The sequence below is a fragment of the Palaemon carinicauda genome, chromosome 13 (genome assembly GCF_036898095.1).
Source record: "Palaemon carinicauda isolate YSFRI2023 chromosome 13, ASM3689809v2, whole genome shotgun sequence".
Taxonomy (NCBI): Eukaryota; Metazoa; Arthropoda; class Malacostraca; order Decapoda; family Palaemonidae; genus Palaemon; species Palaemon carinicauda.
The window spans coordinates 82,035,777-82,048,838 of NC_090737.1; the positions used below are offsets into that span (position 1 = coordinate 82,035,777).

Below are 13,062 nucleotides of genomic sequence, written 5' to 3' on the forward strand. Positions count from 1 at the left end.
TTTTCCCAGAACGTAAGTTCATCTTTTGATATGATCCGAAATATATTGCTCTCATAAGACAGGGAATGAGTATTAACACTAGCTGCAAGTCAAAATAGATATTAAGTTTCTGTGAAAATATTACCATCTGCAAAAGAAACTGAGGAAGGAGAAGTCTGTGTTCAGCTTTAGTTAGAACAATAATAATTTTTAAAGCATTTATTGACATTCATTGTTGGCCAGTAGAAGTGGTGATAATTTATAGCAATATGGATCTTTGTAGTAACAGGTTTGAGTACATTTGTGAATTGTAATTAGAATTTAATGAATAATACATTACTGAAGGGTTACGTTACAAGTTTTGGGAGTTAGTGTTTTGGCTGCTGATCTCGAGTCAGTTGATTAAATATTCATGTTCATTTTTAGTACAGTAAATATAAGCAATGCTAGAAATTTTTCAGTTAGCTAATCACTGCAACCTTTTATTACATAGAAAAGGAAAGGTGATGGGATTAGGGACTTATTTGGGAAGTTTAAGGAAGAACCGATACAGAAAATATATATGTAACTTGACTAAATCTATGATTATAAGAGCTTTGTTGTATGGTAGTAAGAGAAGCAAAAGAGAGAGGATGATAAAATGTCTAAATAGTTCTTTATTATTGACTGGGCGAGAAAGTTTAGCAAAGGGTTAAGCACCTTCATTAATTTTGATTGTCAAAAACTTCAGATTATATTTAAAAATTGTCTTACTAGCTACTATGGTGCAATTGATAGTGTATGAAAAACTGTAAGCTTAATAGAATTGCAGATGTTTACATATTTGCAGCTTTGAAAACTGCTGTACTGTGCCGATGTAATTAAAATTATATGATTAATATCAGGTTTTATACGTCAATATGTGCACTGACAATTGTATTTAATTATAATAAATATACATTCAAGTACTGAGTAAATGAGGTGTAAACTGGTAATTTAGCATTTGCTTGATTAGTATTTACTGCCTTATAAATAATAGAGTATGTAAGCAATCCCTTTTATTTCAGTAATTACACACTTGTTAGAAACTTGTGGTTTTAGTATAGGTGTACAGTAGTAAGCTTTTCTACTTGGCTATTTGTAAAGTAGTTCTGTATTAATAGAAATTGCTATCTATTTAGAAGCTTGACATAAACAATATGTAGTCTTTTAATATTCTTTGGATTGCTAGGTGAGTGTGTACACATGGGCTCTTTCTGCCATTTTCATAGTTGTCTGCATGTACATAAAAGAAATTATAGAGAATTGATTAGAGCACCTTGTGTATATTTCATTTCAATGCAATGCAATTCCATCTTAGTACATAATTTAAATGTTGTATGGGGCAGTATACACACTTCACTTAGCATGCCAAGATCTGAAGGCATATAAGATATGACCTTAAGGGTCCAGATGTAGAATGGCGTTGGACCTAACACTAGACTAATGAGGAACTAAGACTTTGATATACTATTGCAGAGCACCATCCCTGTCATAGGGCACATGGAGAAGATTTAGTCCCAGCCAATGCTTCTGTCCACCCAAACAAACTCCCCCATTTACAGAGAGAGAATGGTTTTGGTTATGACTCTCGAATAGCGATTCTCACTGAATCACCAGTTTGCTCCCACCCCCCACCTCCCTCTTTCACTCATTCTCATCAGGTATCACAGCATCAATCTCCACCGGCGAAACACCGCCACCAGTACACCACTTCTGTGCAAGAGCCCCGTAATTCCACTAATTATATTCCAGAGACCCAAGGCTATTTTTCTCCAGATATAAATTACCATCCTCCCTATCCTAGGTTTAGCGATAGTCCTAATCCTCCTCCCGATTACGATACCCCTTCAGGTCTGCAAATCCACAATGCCAACACCCATTTTGCTCCGGAATATATCGAGCAGAGCAGTCATTACCCTCCCAATCCAGCAGGTGGACAGAATGCTATCAATAATCGGTATTCAGGAAAACCGACAAATGGTTCAAGTGGGTCTTACTATAGCACTAACAAGCACGGTGCTGCTTCTTCACAATCCAATTATCCAATTAACAGCCACTATGCAAGTAAGAACTGAGATTTTCTTACATTTCTGTATTTTGCTTTGCTTCTTATTCTGTTTCTCTTGTATTATACAGTAGTCTCTCTTAACTTTGTGCTGATTGTCTTCTTTAGCATGGAAGTGTATTCTTCGATGTTGGGTGTTAAGTTTCAATTTGGGTAATGTATGGGATTTTGTATTGAGGTTTTTAGTGACAAAGGACAGTTTTATACTACACTTGTATAGTTACAGGTAAGTCACTTATTGAAAATTATAGTAAATAGTTAATTTGCAGAATTGACCATAACAGGGTACTCACGTGGCTATTAGTTGTTAGCTTTTACAATATCACTAACAGTTACTTTTTAAGTAGGTCCAGAATAGTGAAGGTTTCTAGTCATAAAGTTAGAGGTAGACATCTGCTTCGAGGCCCTACATTAGATTGTTATAAGTGCATAAACATTTCAGAAAGCATGGAGATTAGATGTAGGTCCAAATACTTAACACATTGTTTTGTGTATGTCATGTACTGTACTGTATAGAGAAATAAGGGCATACTGTGTATATGTTAAAAGTTACTACATTATATTTTTTTATAGTTTAACTGTTCAGTCCCTTGCATGGAAAGATAGAAAGCCCCCCTTTAAAGACCCCATTACTGTATTTAATGATCTAAGGCAGATTGAGCCATTGATAAAAAACAGAGGTACAGTATAACATTAAAGATTCAGGGGATTTTGCTTTCCATCTTGATTATAGGTTTGCTCTTAATATAGTAACACTGCATGAAGTTTGTGTTGGGGGTTTAGCTTGACTGTTTATTTGTGGTAGCTGGAGCCCCACCCCGTGAGGACAGTAAACGGCAGCAGGAACAGCAGTTGCAGCAACAAATGCAACAGCAGCAATTGCAACAACAGCAGTTGCAACAGCAACAACAGCAGCAGCAACAACAACACCACCAGCAGCAGATGCAGAAACATCATATGCAGCTTCAACAACAACAACAACAGCAACAGCAGCAACAACAGCAGCAGCAGCAGCAGCAGCAGCAGCACCAGTCACACCAACAACAATACTCTGGGCCTCCCCCCTCCTCCCAACACCGTCACCCTTCCCAATCTTCTACCACTTCCTTCCTCCATCACCAGCATCACCAACAACAACAACCACCTCAACCTTATCATCATCAGCAACAGCAACAGCAAAGACCAAAGCAGAATCCACAGAGTTACCACCATCACCCAACACAGAACTTGCACCATGATACCAATCATAATTCTCCCTATTCAGCCCGCACTTCGCAAACGCTTATCTACTCAAGTCAGACAGGACCAGGTAAGCTTTTACGGATCTTATACTAGACTGCAATGTAAATAAAAGGGCAAAGCATGTTGTAAAATATGATATATTTTGGTTATTTTGTAGTGAAGTACAGTTTTTCCAAAGGTTTAGAAGTTTCAGGGATTGTACAATAAATTTTAACTTTGTATGTTGGGTTCTTTTCTATTTTTATTCTTTTCTGTTGATAGACTTATATGGACATGGTATGTTTTTTCTATGCCTATTTTAACTTGAGTAACAGTTGACATAGTTTAGTTCAGTATTATTTTTAGAATAAAAACAAAGCTTTGAAATCCTTTCTATGACACACAACACAGACATTTTCAAACTTGTACATCCAAGCTATTTCTCATGACAGCAGCCAGTATTTTTTTAAACTGATTCTGCTGACCCTGAAAGAACTGCATATATGAGCACTAATTGGTTCAATAAAGTTTCTATTGCTATTATAACCAGGCATCATCATTAGAAATATTGATAAATATGTAATTGTGGAGTGTTTTTCTATATAAATTGTCCTAAAAACTTACGTCAGAAATTATATTGAACCAGAACTGTCAGATTTTGTTGGAAATCAAATTTTGATGTTACAGCAGTATCCACAAATAACTAATTGTTAATTTGGTAAGAGCAAAAATATTTCCAAGGACTTCCCTTGCAGAAATTAGAGCTGAGAAATATGAAATAATATACTCTGATATAAACTCCAGTGACTGAGTCTGTACAGCCTAAAATGAATTAAAGGTATCCTGGACAGGGATACTTCTTTGATTTTCTGATAAATGGTAACTGCAATACACGAGTAGAGTACCGGTAATTCTTTTCATACTCTTATAGTAAACAAAATTATTTTCAAAATAAATTAACCCCAGACTCCCTTTCTTGGAAGATTACTTTTTTTAGTTTTATTTTCCTCATTAGTATCTGATTTCAATACTACCACTAGAGAGTTATGGGGTCTTTAGACTGGCTAGACAGTACTGCATTGGATACTTCTCTCTGGTTACGGTTCATTTTCCCTTTGCCTACACACTCATACCGAATAGTCTGGCCTAATCTTTACATATTCTCCTGTGTCCTCTGTTACGGTGTCCACATCATGAACAACCACAACACATATTTAAAAACAGGTTTAATTATGAGGAGGAGAATTACACACAAAACAACACTTCAAAGTATTTTATTATGCTTAAATAACAAAACACTTGCAGATACGACCGATATCTAAGAGCTCAGGTAATATTCATGGAAAAATAATTAATAAATATAATAAAACAAAACTTAGCTGACATTCAAACAAGCAGTTCTAGAGGTCTCCGAGTGAATAGAGAGTATTCGAAAACAAATTCTTGAGTGAGAGGTTCTTCTTCAGCCACCGATACGAAGATACACCTGGAAATTACAATCCAGGAATGAAGCCACACTCCTGAAATTCCCACATTTAAACAGGCCACACCAACGTAACTCGAGAGGGCCCACGCTGCTTCTCAAACAGCCACAACCATCACATGGGAACGGAATTAATTGCTCCAAACTCAACGGCGAAACACCGGATCCAACACCGTATCTTCCAAAAGTATCAGTGACCTTCCTTGAAGACAGACACCTTCTCACTGCCGACTATAATTCTCGTTGCTGTGACGTGACCTCCGAAACCTTCGTTCCTGCCAACAAATGGGGAACAAGTAGTTAACTGGCATTTGAACAATTGTCTAGTCAATCTCTTTCCCGAACTATTCAAAACAGAATTATTTATTTATATTACACCTCCCCCCTAAAAAGGAAAAAATATATATGTAATATATATTTTGCATTCAACAAAATCAGGTCAAAAATATATCAAGTCACATCCTTGATAATGCATCCGGAATGACGTTCTCCTTTCCTTTGATATGTAGGATGTTCAAATCGTAGGGTTGTAAGAATAGACTCCATCTTGTTAATCTCTTCTTATTGTTCCTGAAACGATTCAAATATTTTAATGGGTTATGGTCTGTATACACGGTTAATGAAGAGGTGGTACTGGTATATACCTCAAAATGTTGTAAAGCCAAAATTAAACCCAAAGTTTCCTTCTCAATGGTGGAGTATTTCTTCTGAGAATCATTCAGTTTCTTAGAGTAATAAGCAATAGGATGCTCTACCCCAGTGTCGTCTTCCTGCAGTAATACCGCACCAATACCAATGTCACTGGCATCCACTGCTAGTTTGAAAGGAATAGAAAAATCTGGTGCTTTCAGAATAGGGGAAGTAGTCAAAATAGATTTTACTTTATCAAAAGCTTCCTGGCACTGGTTATCCCATTTAAAGTCGACCCTTTTCCTCAACAAATTTGTTAGTGGTGCAACTAAATCTGCAAAATTAGCCACAAACTTCCTATAATACCCGGCAAGACCTAGATATCTCATTACTCCCTTTTTATCTTTAGGGACTGGAAAGTCTAAAATTGCTTTAATATTTGAATCTTTTGGTGCTACTTTGCCATGACCAACTTCGTGCCCCAAATAAACTACTATGGCTTTCCCAAATTCGCATTTATTTAAATTCACTACCAAACCCGCTTCTCTGAGTTTCTGTAAAAATGCAGCAATTCTTTTGACATGCTCTTCCCACGTATCACTAACAATTACCACATCATCTATATACGTAGTGCACCCTTCAAGGTCTTTGGTAATCATATTCATGAGTCTCTGAAAAGTACTACCCAAATTTTTCATTCCAAATGGCATGACATTGCAGGAATATAAACCAGTGGGTGTAACAAAAGCAGATATCTCTTTGGCTCTGTCTGTCAAACCTACCTGCCAGTAACCCTTCAACATGTCAAACTTGCTGATAAATCTGGCCTTTCCTATACGATCAATACAGTCATCCACCCTAGGAATTGGGAATGAATCTGTCCTGGTGACTGCATTTACTTTCCTGTAATCAAAACATAAACGGTATTGACCATCATTTTTTTTGACAAGTACTACAGGGGAACTCCACTGGCTACTACTATGTTCAATTAATTTATGATCGAGCATATATTTTACTTCCCGTTCAACAATCTCTGCCTTTTGCGGATTCAAGCGATATGGGTGTTGCTTCATAGGATTGGAATTGCCAACATCAACATCATGTTGTAATGAGCAGGTCCTGCCCGGAAAATCTGAAAATACATCTTTATAATCGTAGAATAAATCTCTCAACTCCTGACCTCTACTTTCATCAAGATGAACCAATTTATTCTTCAAATTCCTCAAAGCCTCTGAATTTGAAATAGGCCAGTCTTCAACCTCAGTCTCAAGTTTAAGTTTCTCTTGATTACTATTATTATCTAACTTTATATTCAACAAGACTGGCTTTGGCGTCCTTGAAAAATATGGCTTTAACATATTAACATGGCACAACCTCTTTTTCCTTCTCCTATCTGGAGTAAGAACAATATAATCCGTATTTCCTACCTTCTTTTCTATTATGTAAGGCCCAGAAAACTTAGCATGTAATGGCTGACCTGCTACTGGAAGAAATACCAATACCTCATCTCCTGGTTTGTAGTCAACCTTTTTGGCTCCCAAGTCATAGTATCTTTTCATCTTCTGCTGAGCTTCCATTAAGTTATCTCTTGCTATGTCCCAGGTTTTCCTGATTCTTTCCCTGGAATCTGAAACATAGTCCAACAAATTAGAATCTTCAACATTATTAATCCACTGATCTTTAATCAATTTTAAAGGTCCTCTAACCTGATGACAAAATACTAACTCGAAAGGGGAAAACCCTAACGACTCATTGGGGATTTCTCTGGACGCAAACAGAAGGAAGGGCAGACCTTTATCCCAATCGCTTTTGTTCTCCAAACAAAATTTTTTCAACATAGTTTTCAAGGTTTGACGATACCTTTCTATAGCCCCTTGGCTCTGAGGATGGTACGCTGATGAAGTTACCTGCCTGATACCTAGTTCCTGCATTGCCTGTCTGAATACATTGCTTAAGAAGTTTGAACCCTGGTCCGACTGAACCTCTTTAGGCAATCCAAACCGAGTGAAAAATTGTAACATCCCATTTACGACATTCTTAGAGCAGACATTCCGCAACGGAATGGCCTCAGGATACCTAGTGGATCTGTCCATGATTGTAAGTATATACTGATTTCCACCTTTTGACTTTGGCAATGGACCAACAATGTCCACTAATACCCTATGGAATGGTTCTTCCATGGCTGGTATGGGTTCAAGGGGAGCTTTAGACAACTTTTGGTTCGGTTTTCCGATCATTTGACACACATGGCATGTCTTACAAAACTCTTTAACATCAGAATGAATCCCAGGCCAGTAAAAGTGTTTAGTTAATTTGCAAAAAGTTTTATTGACTCCGAAATGGCCACTAAATGGATTCTGATGGGCTAAATGTAAAATAGAGGGTCTGTAATTTGGAGGAACGACTATTTGATAATTAACTTCCCATTCTTCATCGGCAGCAACCTTAGAGGCTCTAAATTTTCTCATCAATAATCCATTTTCGACATAATACCCGACTGGAATGTTCTCAATTTCCTTATCCGAAAAAGCCTTTGCAGCTATCTCGGCTAGCTCTAGGTCATTTTCTTGATCCTTTATGAATTTCTCTCTAGATACAGCTAAAACCTTACCTTGTTGAGAACAATCACCAAATTTTCCCAGAAAACACTTCGAGAAGTCAATCTTAGAATCCCTACTAGCTTCCAATTTCCGCCTTGATCGTGTGATAGCACACATGGGAAAAATACCAGGAAATTCTCCTTCCAAGCTCTCTGTGCTTGCACATGACTGAGGATAACTAAGTAACCGTGGGTTACTTAAAACCCTATTACCACCAATATCATTGGCTAATATCAAATCAACTCCTTCCACAGGAATTTCTTCCACAACGGCAACCCTAACCGGACCCGTCGCATAATCAGACTGCAGAACCACAGTCTCATACGGACAAGAGATTATCTCTTTTGGAAAACTCTTAATCAATACCTTTTCCTTACCCTCATACTCGAAACCTTCAGGCAATGCCCTTTTCAAAATCAATGACTGTAGGGCCCCTGTATCTCTAAGGATAACTAATCCTTTCCTGCCCTTACCACTTTCTGTAGCTACACTACCATAAGACACAAATGACTTATATCTCTCCAAATCAGAGAGCCCAGGGCTTTTCTTACCCTCACTTAATTCATTAATCTCTCTATCAGCACTTACCCTGCTTACCAAAGCAACTGGTTTGTGCTCCCTATTACCGTCCCTTAAGGACCAACAGTCGGCCTTTCTATGGCCCAGTTTACCACAGTTAAAACATTTAATTGGCATCCTCTGCCCACTAGGCAAACTACTACCTTTCAATACTGGAGCTACAACACTTTTATCTAAATCACTTGCGTTTTCAGTTTTACTCTTACCACTTTTCAATTCCTGAAAACCCTCTTTGCTGCTTCTACCCCTAACCAAATTTTTCCCTTCAAAAATTTTGTGCGTCAGCGAGTACTCGTCAGCCACAATGGCAGCTTTCTCTAAGCTCTCAACCTGAAGCTCCTCTAAGTGTACCTTCAAATCCTTAGATAAACAATTCTTAAACTCTTCTAACAATATTAGTTGTTTAAACCCTTTAAAATCACAGATTCCTTTAGATCTCAACCAATCGTCAAGCAATTTAGCTTTTATACGAGCAAAATCTACGTAAGTCTGATCTCCTGTTTTAAAAAGCCTACGAAATTTTAACCTGTAAGCCTCTGGCACTAATTCATATGCTTTGAGAATACACTTTTTCAATTCGTCATAATTACCGCAAATCTCCTCAGACAAGCTAGAAAATACCTCTTGAGCCCTACCTTTCAATGCACATTGTAATAACATAGACCATGATGTCTTAGGCCAGCCCATTCCTTTCGCTACTTTCTCAAAAGTTATAAAATAATTAGTTACTTCATTTTCATCAAAAGGGGGAACCATCTTCATATATTTAGCTACATCGAAATCTCCACTACCTTGTCTGTGTCTTACTTTAATTTCCTCTAACTTTAGTTCGTGTTCCATTCTTTCACGCTCAAGTTTCCTCTCTCTCTCCCTTTCTTCCGCTCTTGAACGTTCAGCAGCTACTCTTTCACGTTCGGCAACCATGTCTAACTCCTTCAGCTTTATTTTAAGTTTCAAAGCTTTTATGCTATCACTTTCCTTTACACTTGAAGCTTCCGCCTTCTCCTCTACAATACCTAAATGTCCTATCAAACCCTTTATCAAATCATCCTTTTTCATATCCATAGTAAAACCTATGTCTAGATAATTAGCAATTAACACCAGTTCCCGTTTACACAGACTTTGAAAAGCTGCAACCCCCGGTAAGGAAGACAGAAATTCCTTTACGTCAAAGTCACTTTCTAAATACTCCATTTCAGACTCAGACATGATTGGTTACAATGGCTATAAAACAACTAAATAACTTCACTCAAACCACCAACAATTAAATAAACTCCTCATTTAAACCTGTTTTGCTTAAATTGAAATTCATTGATCCCGGACATGGCCCCCAAATATGTTACGGTGTCCACATCATGAACAACCACAACACATATTTAAAAACAGGTTTAATTATGAGGAGGAGAATTACACACAAAACAACACTTCAAAGCATTTTATTATGCTTAAATAACAAAACACTTGCAGATACGACCGATATCTAAGAGCTCAGGTAATATTCATGGAAAAATAATTAATAAATATAATAAAACAAAACTTAGCTGACATTCAAACAAGCAGTTCTAGAGGTCTCCGAGTGAATAGAGAGTATTCGAAAACAAATTCTTGAGTGAGAGGTTCTTCTTCAGCCACCGATACGAAGATACACCTGGAAATTACAATCCAGGAATGAAGCCACACTCCTGAAATTCCCACATTTAAACAGGCCACACCAACGTAACTCGAGAGGGCCCACGCTGCTTCTCAAACAGCCACAACCATCACATGGGAACGGAATTAATTGCTCCAAACTCAACGGCGAAACACCGGATCCAACACCGTATCTTCCAAAAGTATCAGTGACCTTCCTTGAAGACAGACACCTTCTCACTGCCGACTATAATTCTCGTTGCTGTGACGTGACCTCCGAAACCTTCGTTCCTGCCAACAAATGGGGAACAATTGTCTAGTCAATCTCTTTCCCGAACTATTCAAAACAGAATTATTTATTTATATTACACCTCGTACACCTGACAACACTTGAGATTACTAAACAACTCTTCTTGCTGCACTGTAATTGTTCAGTGGCCACTTTCCTCTTTGTTAGGGTAAAAGAGACTCTCTAGCTATGATAAGCAGCTCTTCTAGGAGAAGGACACTCCAAAATCAAACCATTGTTCTCTAATCTTGGGTAGTGCCATTGCCTCTGTACCATGGTCTTCTTATGTCTTGGGTTAGAGTTCTCTTGCTTGAGGGTACACTTGCACACTGTTCTATCTTATATCTTATTTCTCTTCCTCTTGTTTTGTTAAAGTTTATATAGTTTATAAAGTGATATTTATTTTAATAGTGTTGCTCTTCTTAAAATATTTTATTTTTCCTTGTTTCCTTTCCTCACTGAGCTATTTTCCCTGTTGGAGCCCCTGGGCTTATAGCATCCTGCTTTTCCAACTAGGGTTGTGGCTTAGCAAGTAATAATAATAATAATATTATTTATTTATAATGAGGACATAAGGCCTTTCTGTCTGTAAGCTCTTTGTTAATGGATATATATATATATATATATATATATATATATATATATATATATATATATATATATATATATATATATATATATATATATATATATATATATATATATATATATATATATATATAGATAGATATACATTAAATATTTTTATATATTTATCAATATCAATTATTAGGGAATTGGTCAGCTGAATGAGTTTAAAATATCAACTTGGTGTGATTTTTAAAATACTTATATAAATAGATGGCTGATAGTCTTTTCTTCCTTCAAATTCTGTTCTTTATATACTAAGAGACCAGTCTTCAATATTTATAAGGTACATTACACTTTCACCAAGGCTTGTTTTCCACTGAAAACAACTTGTATATATTATTGAGTTTTGTACAAGTAGGGAGTGAAATAGTGAAGTAAAATTTGGCACAAGATAAAATATCAGTTGTAGATCTATGCTGGCCTAGATTTCTGCAGTATCGGAATAATGCCAGGGTACGTATATAGTTTTGTCTTGCTTGCTTGCATTCCCATGTACTGGTGGGTGGGCCACAGCTGCCATTTAGTCACTGCAAGTGATGCTTGTTTTGGATTTTAGTGTGTATATTATGCTGCATATTTTGCTGTAAAAAGATTGCCTCTTACACTGAAAAGTTTAGTTTTTTTTTTTTTAAAGACAACGCCTTTGGACTCAAATTTTTCTTCAGGGTAAGAGTTACGTTTTCATGTTTTGTTTTTTAAGCATAAGATATGGATAAATCCACACTCTTCGTGTACCTAGTGGGATAAAAGTGAAACTGGAAGTTATTGATATATTCAAAATTCATTAGAAAATCCTGGAAACCAATGAAAAATGGGTAGATGTTCTAAACCGAAAAGTAAGTTTGTAGAATATATTTGTTCCGACACAAATACAAACCCAAGTCCTATGTAAAGGACTTGGGTTTGTATAGTTAGGAAAAATACAAATTACTTCCGAACTTGTCAGTTTCCCCTGGGACTGAATAGGCCCTACGTGTTGACTCTGGTCAGACAAAGAAGTTTTGTTTATGTCTTTTTACATCATTCTCTGCTTGGGAACTTTATCATACAGTACTGTATTGATATTAAAGTGAAAGCTATGAAAGGTCTGTTTTTGTTTTGTTTGAAACAGTTCAGTAAGCCCCCTAGATAAGAAAGAGATGAATTCCAAGAGTTGGTTGTTCCTAAGTTAAAAAGTTTGTCTTGAGCACAACTTAATTAACCATGGCATCTAGTTCATGATTCTCCACCCTTTACCAAAACTCAAGATTGATAGGGAAATACTCAACATGTGTATCAAGAATTTTTACATCAGTGCCTAATAGAATGCTTTGAAAGAAAAAGTTAATTGATTTGTATTTGATTTTATTCTTATTTGTCTTATTGCTCTTCTGCACTTAATGAAATAAGTTTTAACATATTGCTCAGAGGTTCTTTCCTCTGAAAATTCTCAAGTAGGGGACTTGTTGCAGTATTTACTAGAGATTATTAAAATGCTTTACTTTACTATATCAAATAGGTGCAGCACAATAATTTTGGATTTGACACATTATCTTGAAGGCACACAATTTTCTTTAGTTTAGGCTGCCTTTAATTAATTATCATTTTATTGTATTTATATTTAATAGTATCATAGGTTTATTATTATCACTGTTTATTAAAACCTTTGCTGTGGTTAATGGCAACTTTATAATGAATATTATTATTAAGCTTTAATGGCTATGGTAAAAAAAAGGAATTTTGACAAAACCTAGCAATATCCTTTCGAGCTTATTTTCAGTCTTTGAAACTATTTTCTATACAGTATATTATTTTATAGTATTCAAACATTATATATAATAAGGTACAGTCTGTCTCATAGCAGAATAAAAAAAGCTCTTCATACATGGGGAACAATAGACTTCAAATAATAATAAAAATATTTGTCAAGATTGCAAAATGGCAAAGCAAATAAAAT

At 36.2% G+C, this 13,062-nt stretch overlaps 1 protein-coding gene across 1 annotated transcript in view; it reads left to right on the forward strand.

Moving 5' to 3' along the window:
- Positions 1 to 13,062, forward strand: part of LOC137651671 (LIM and SH3 domain protein Lasp-like) — a 63,790-nt gene that overhangs the window by 30,712 nt on the left and 20,016 nt on the right. The window contains exons 6-7 of the mRNA XM_068384892.1: positions 1,477 to 2,064; positions 2,871 to 3,374. Coding sequence (XP_068240993.1) covers positions 1,477 to 2,064; positions 2,871 to 3,374 — 1,092 coding nt within the window. The remainder of the gene's footprint in view (positions 1 to 1,476; positions 2,065 to 2,870; positions 3,375 to 13,062) is intronic.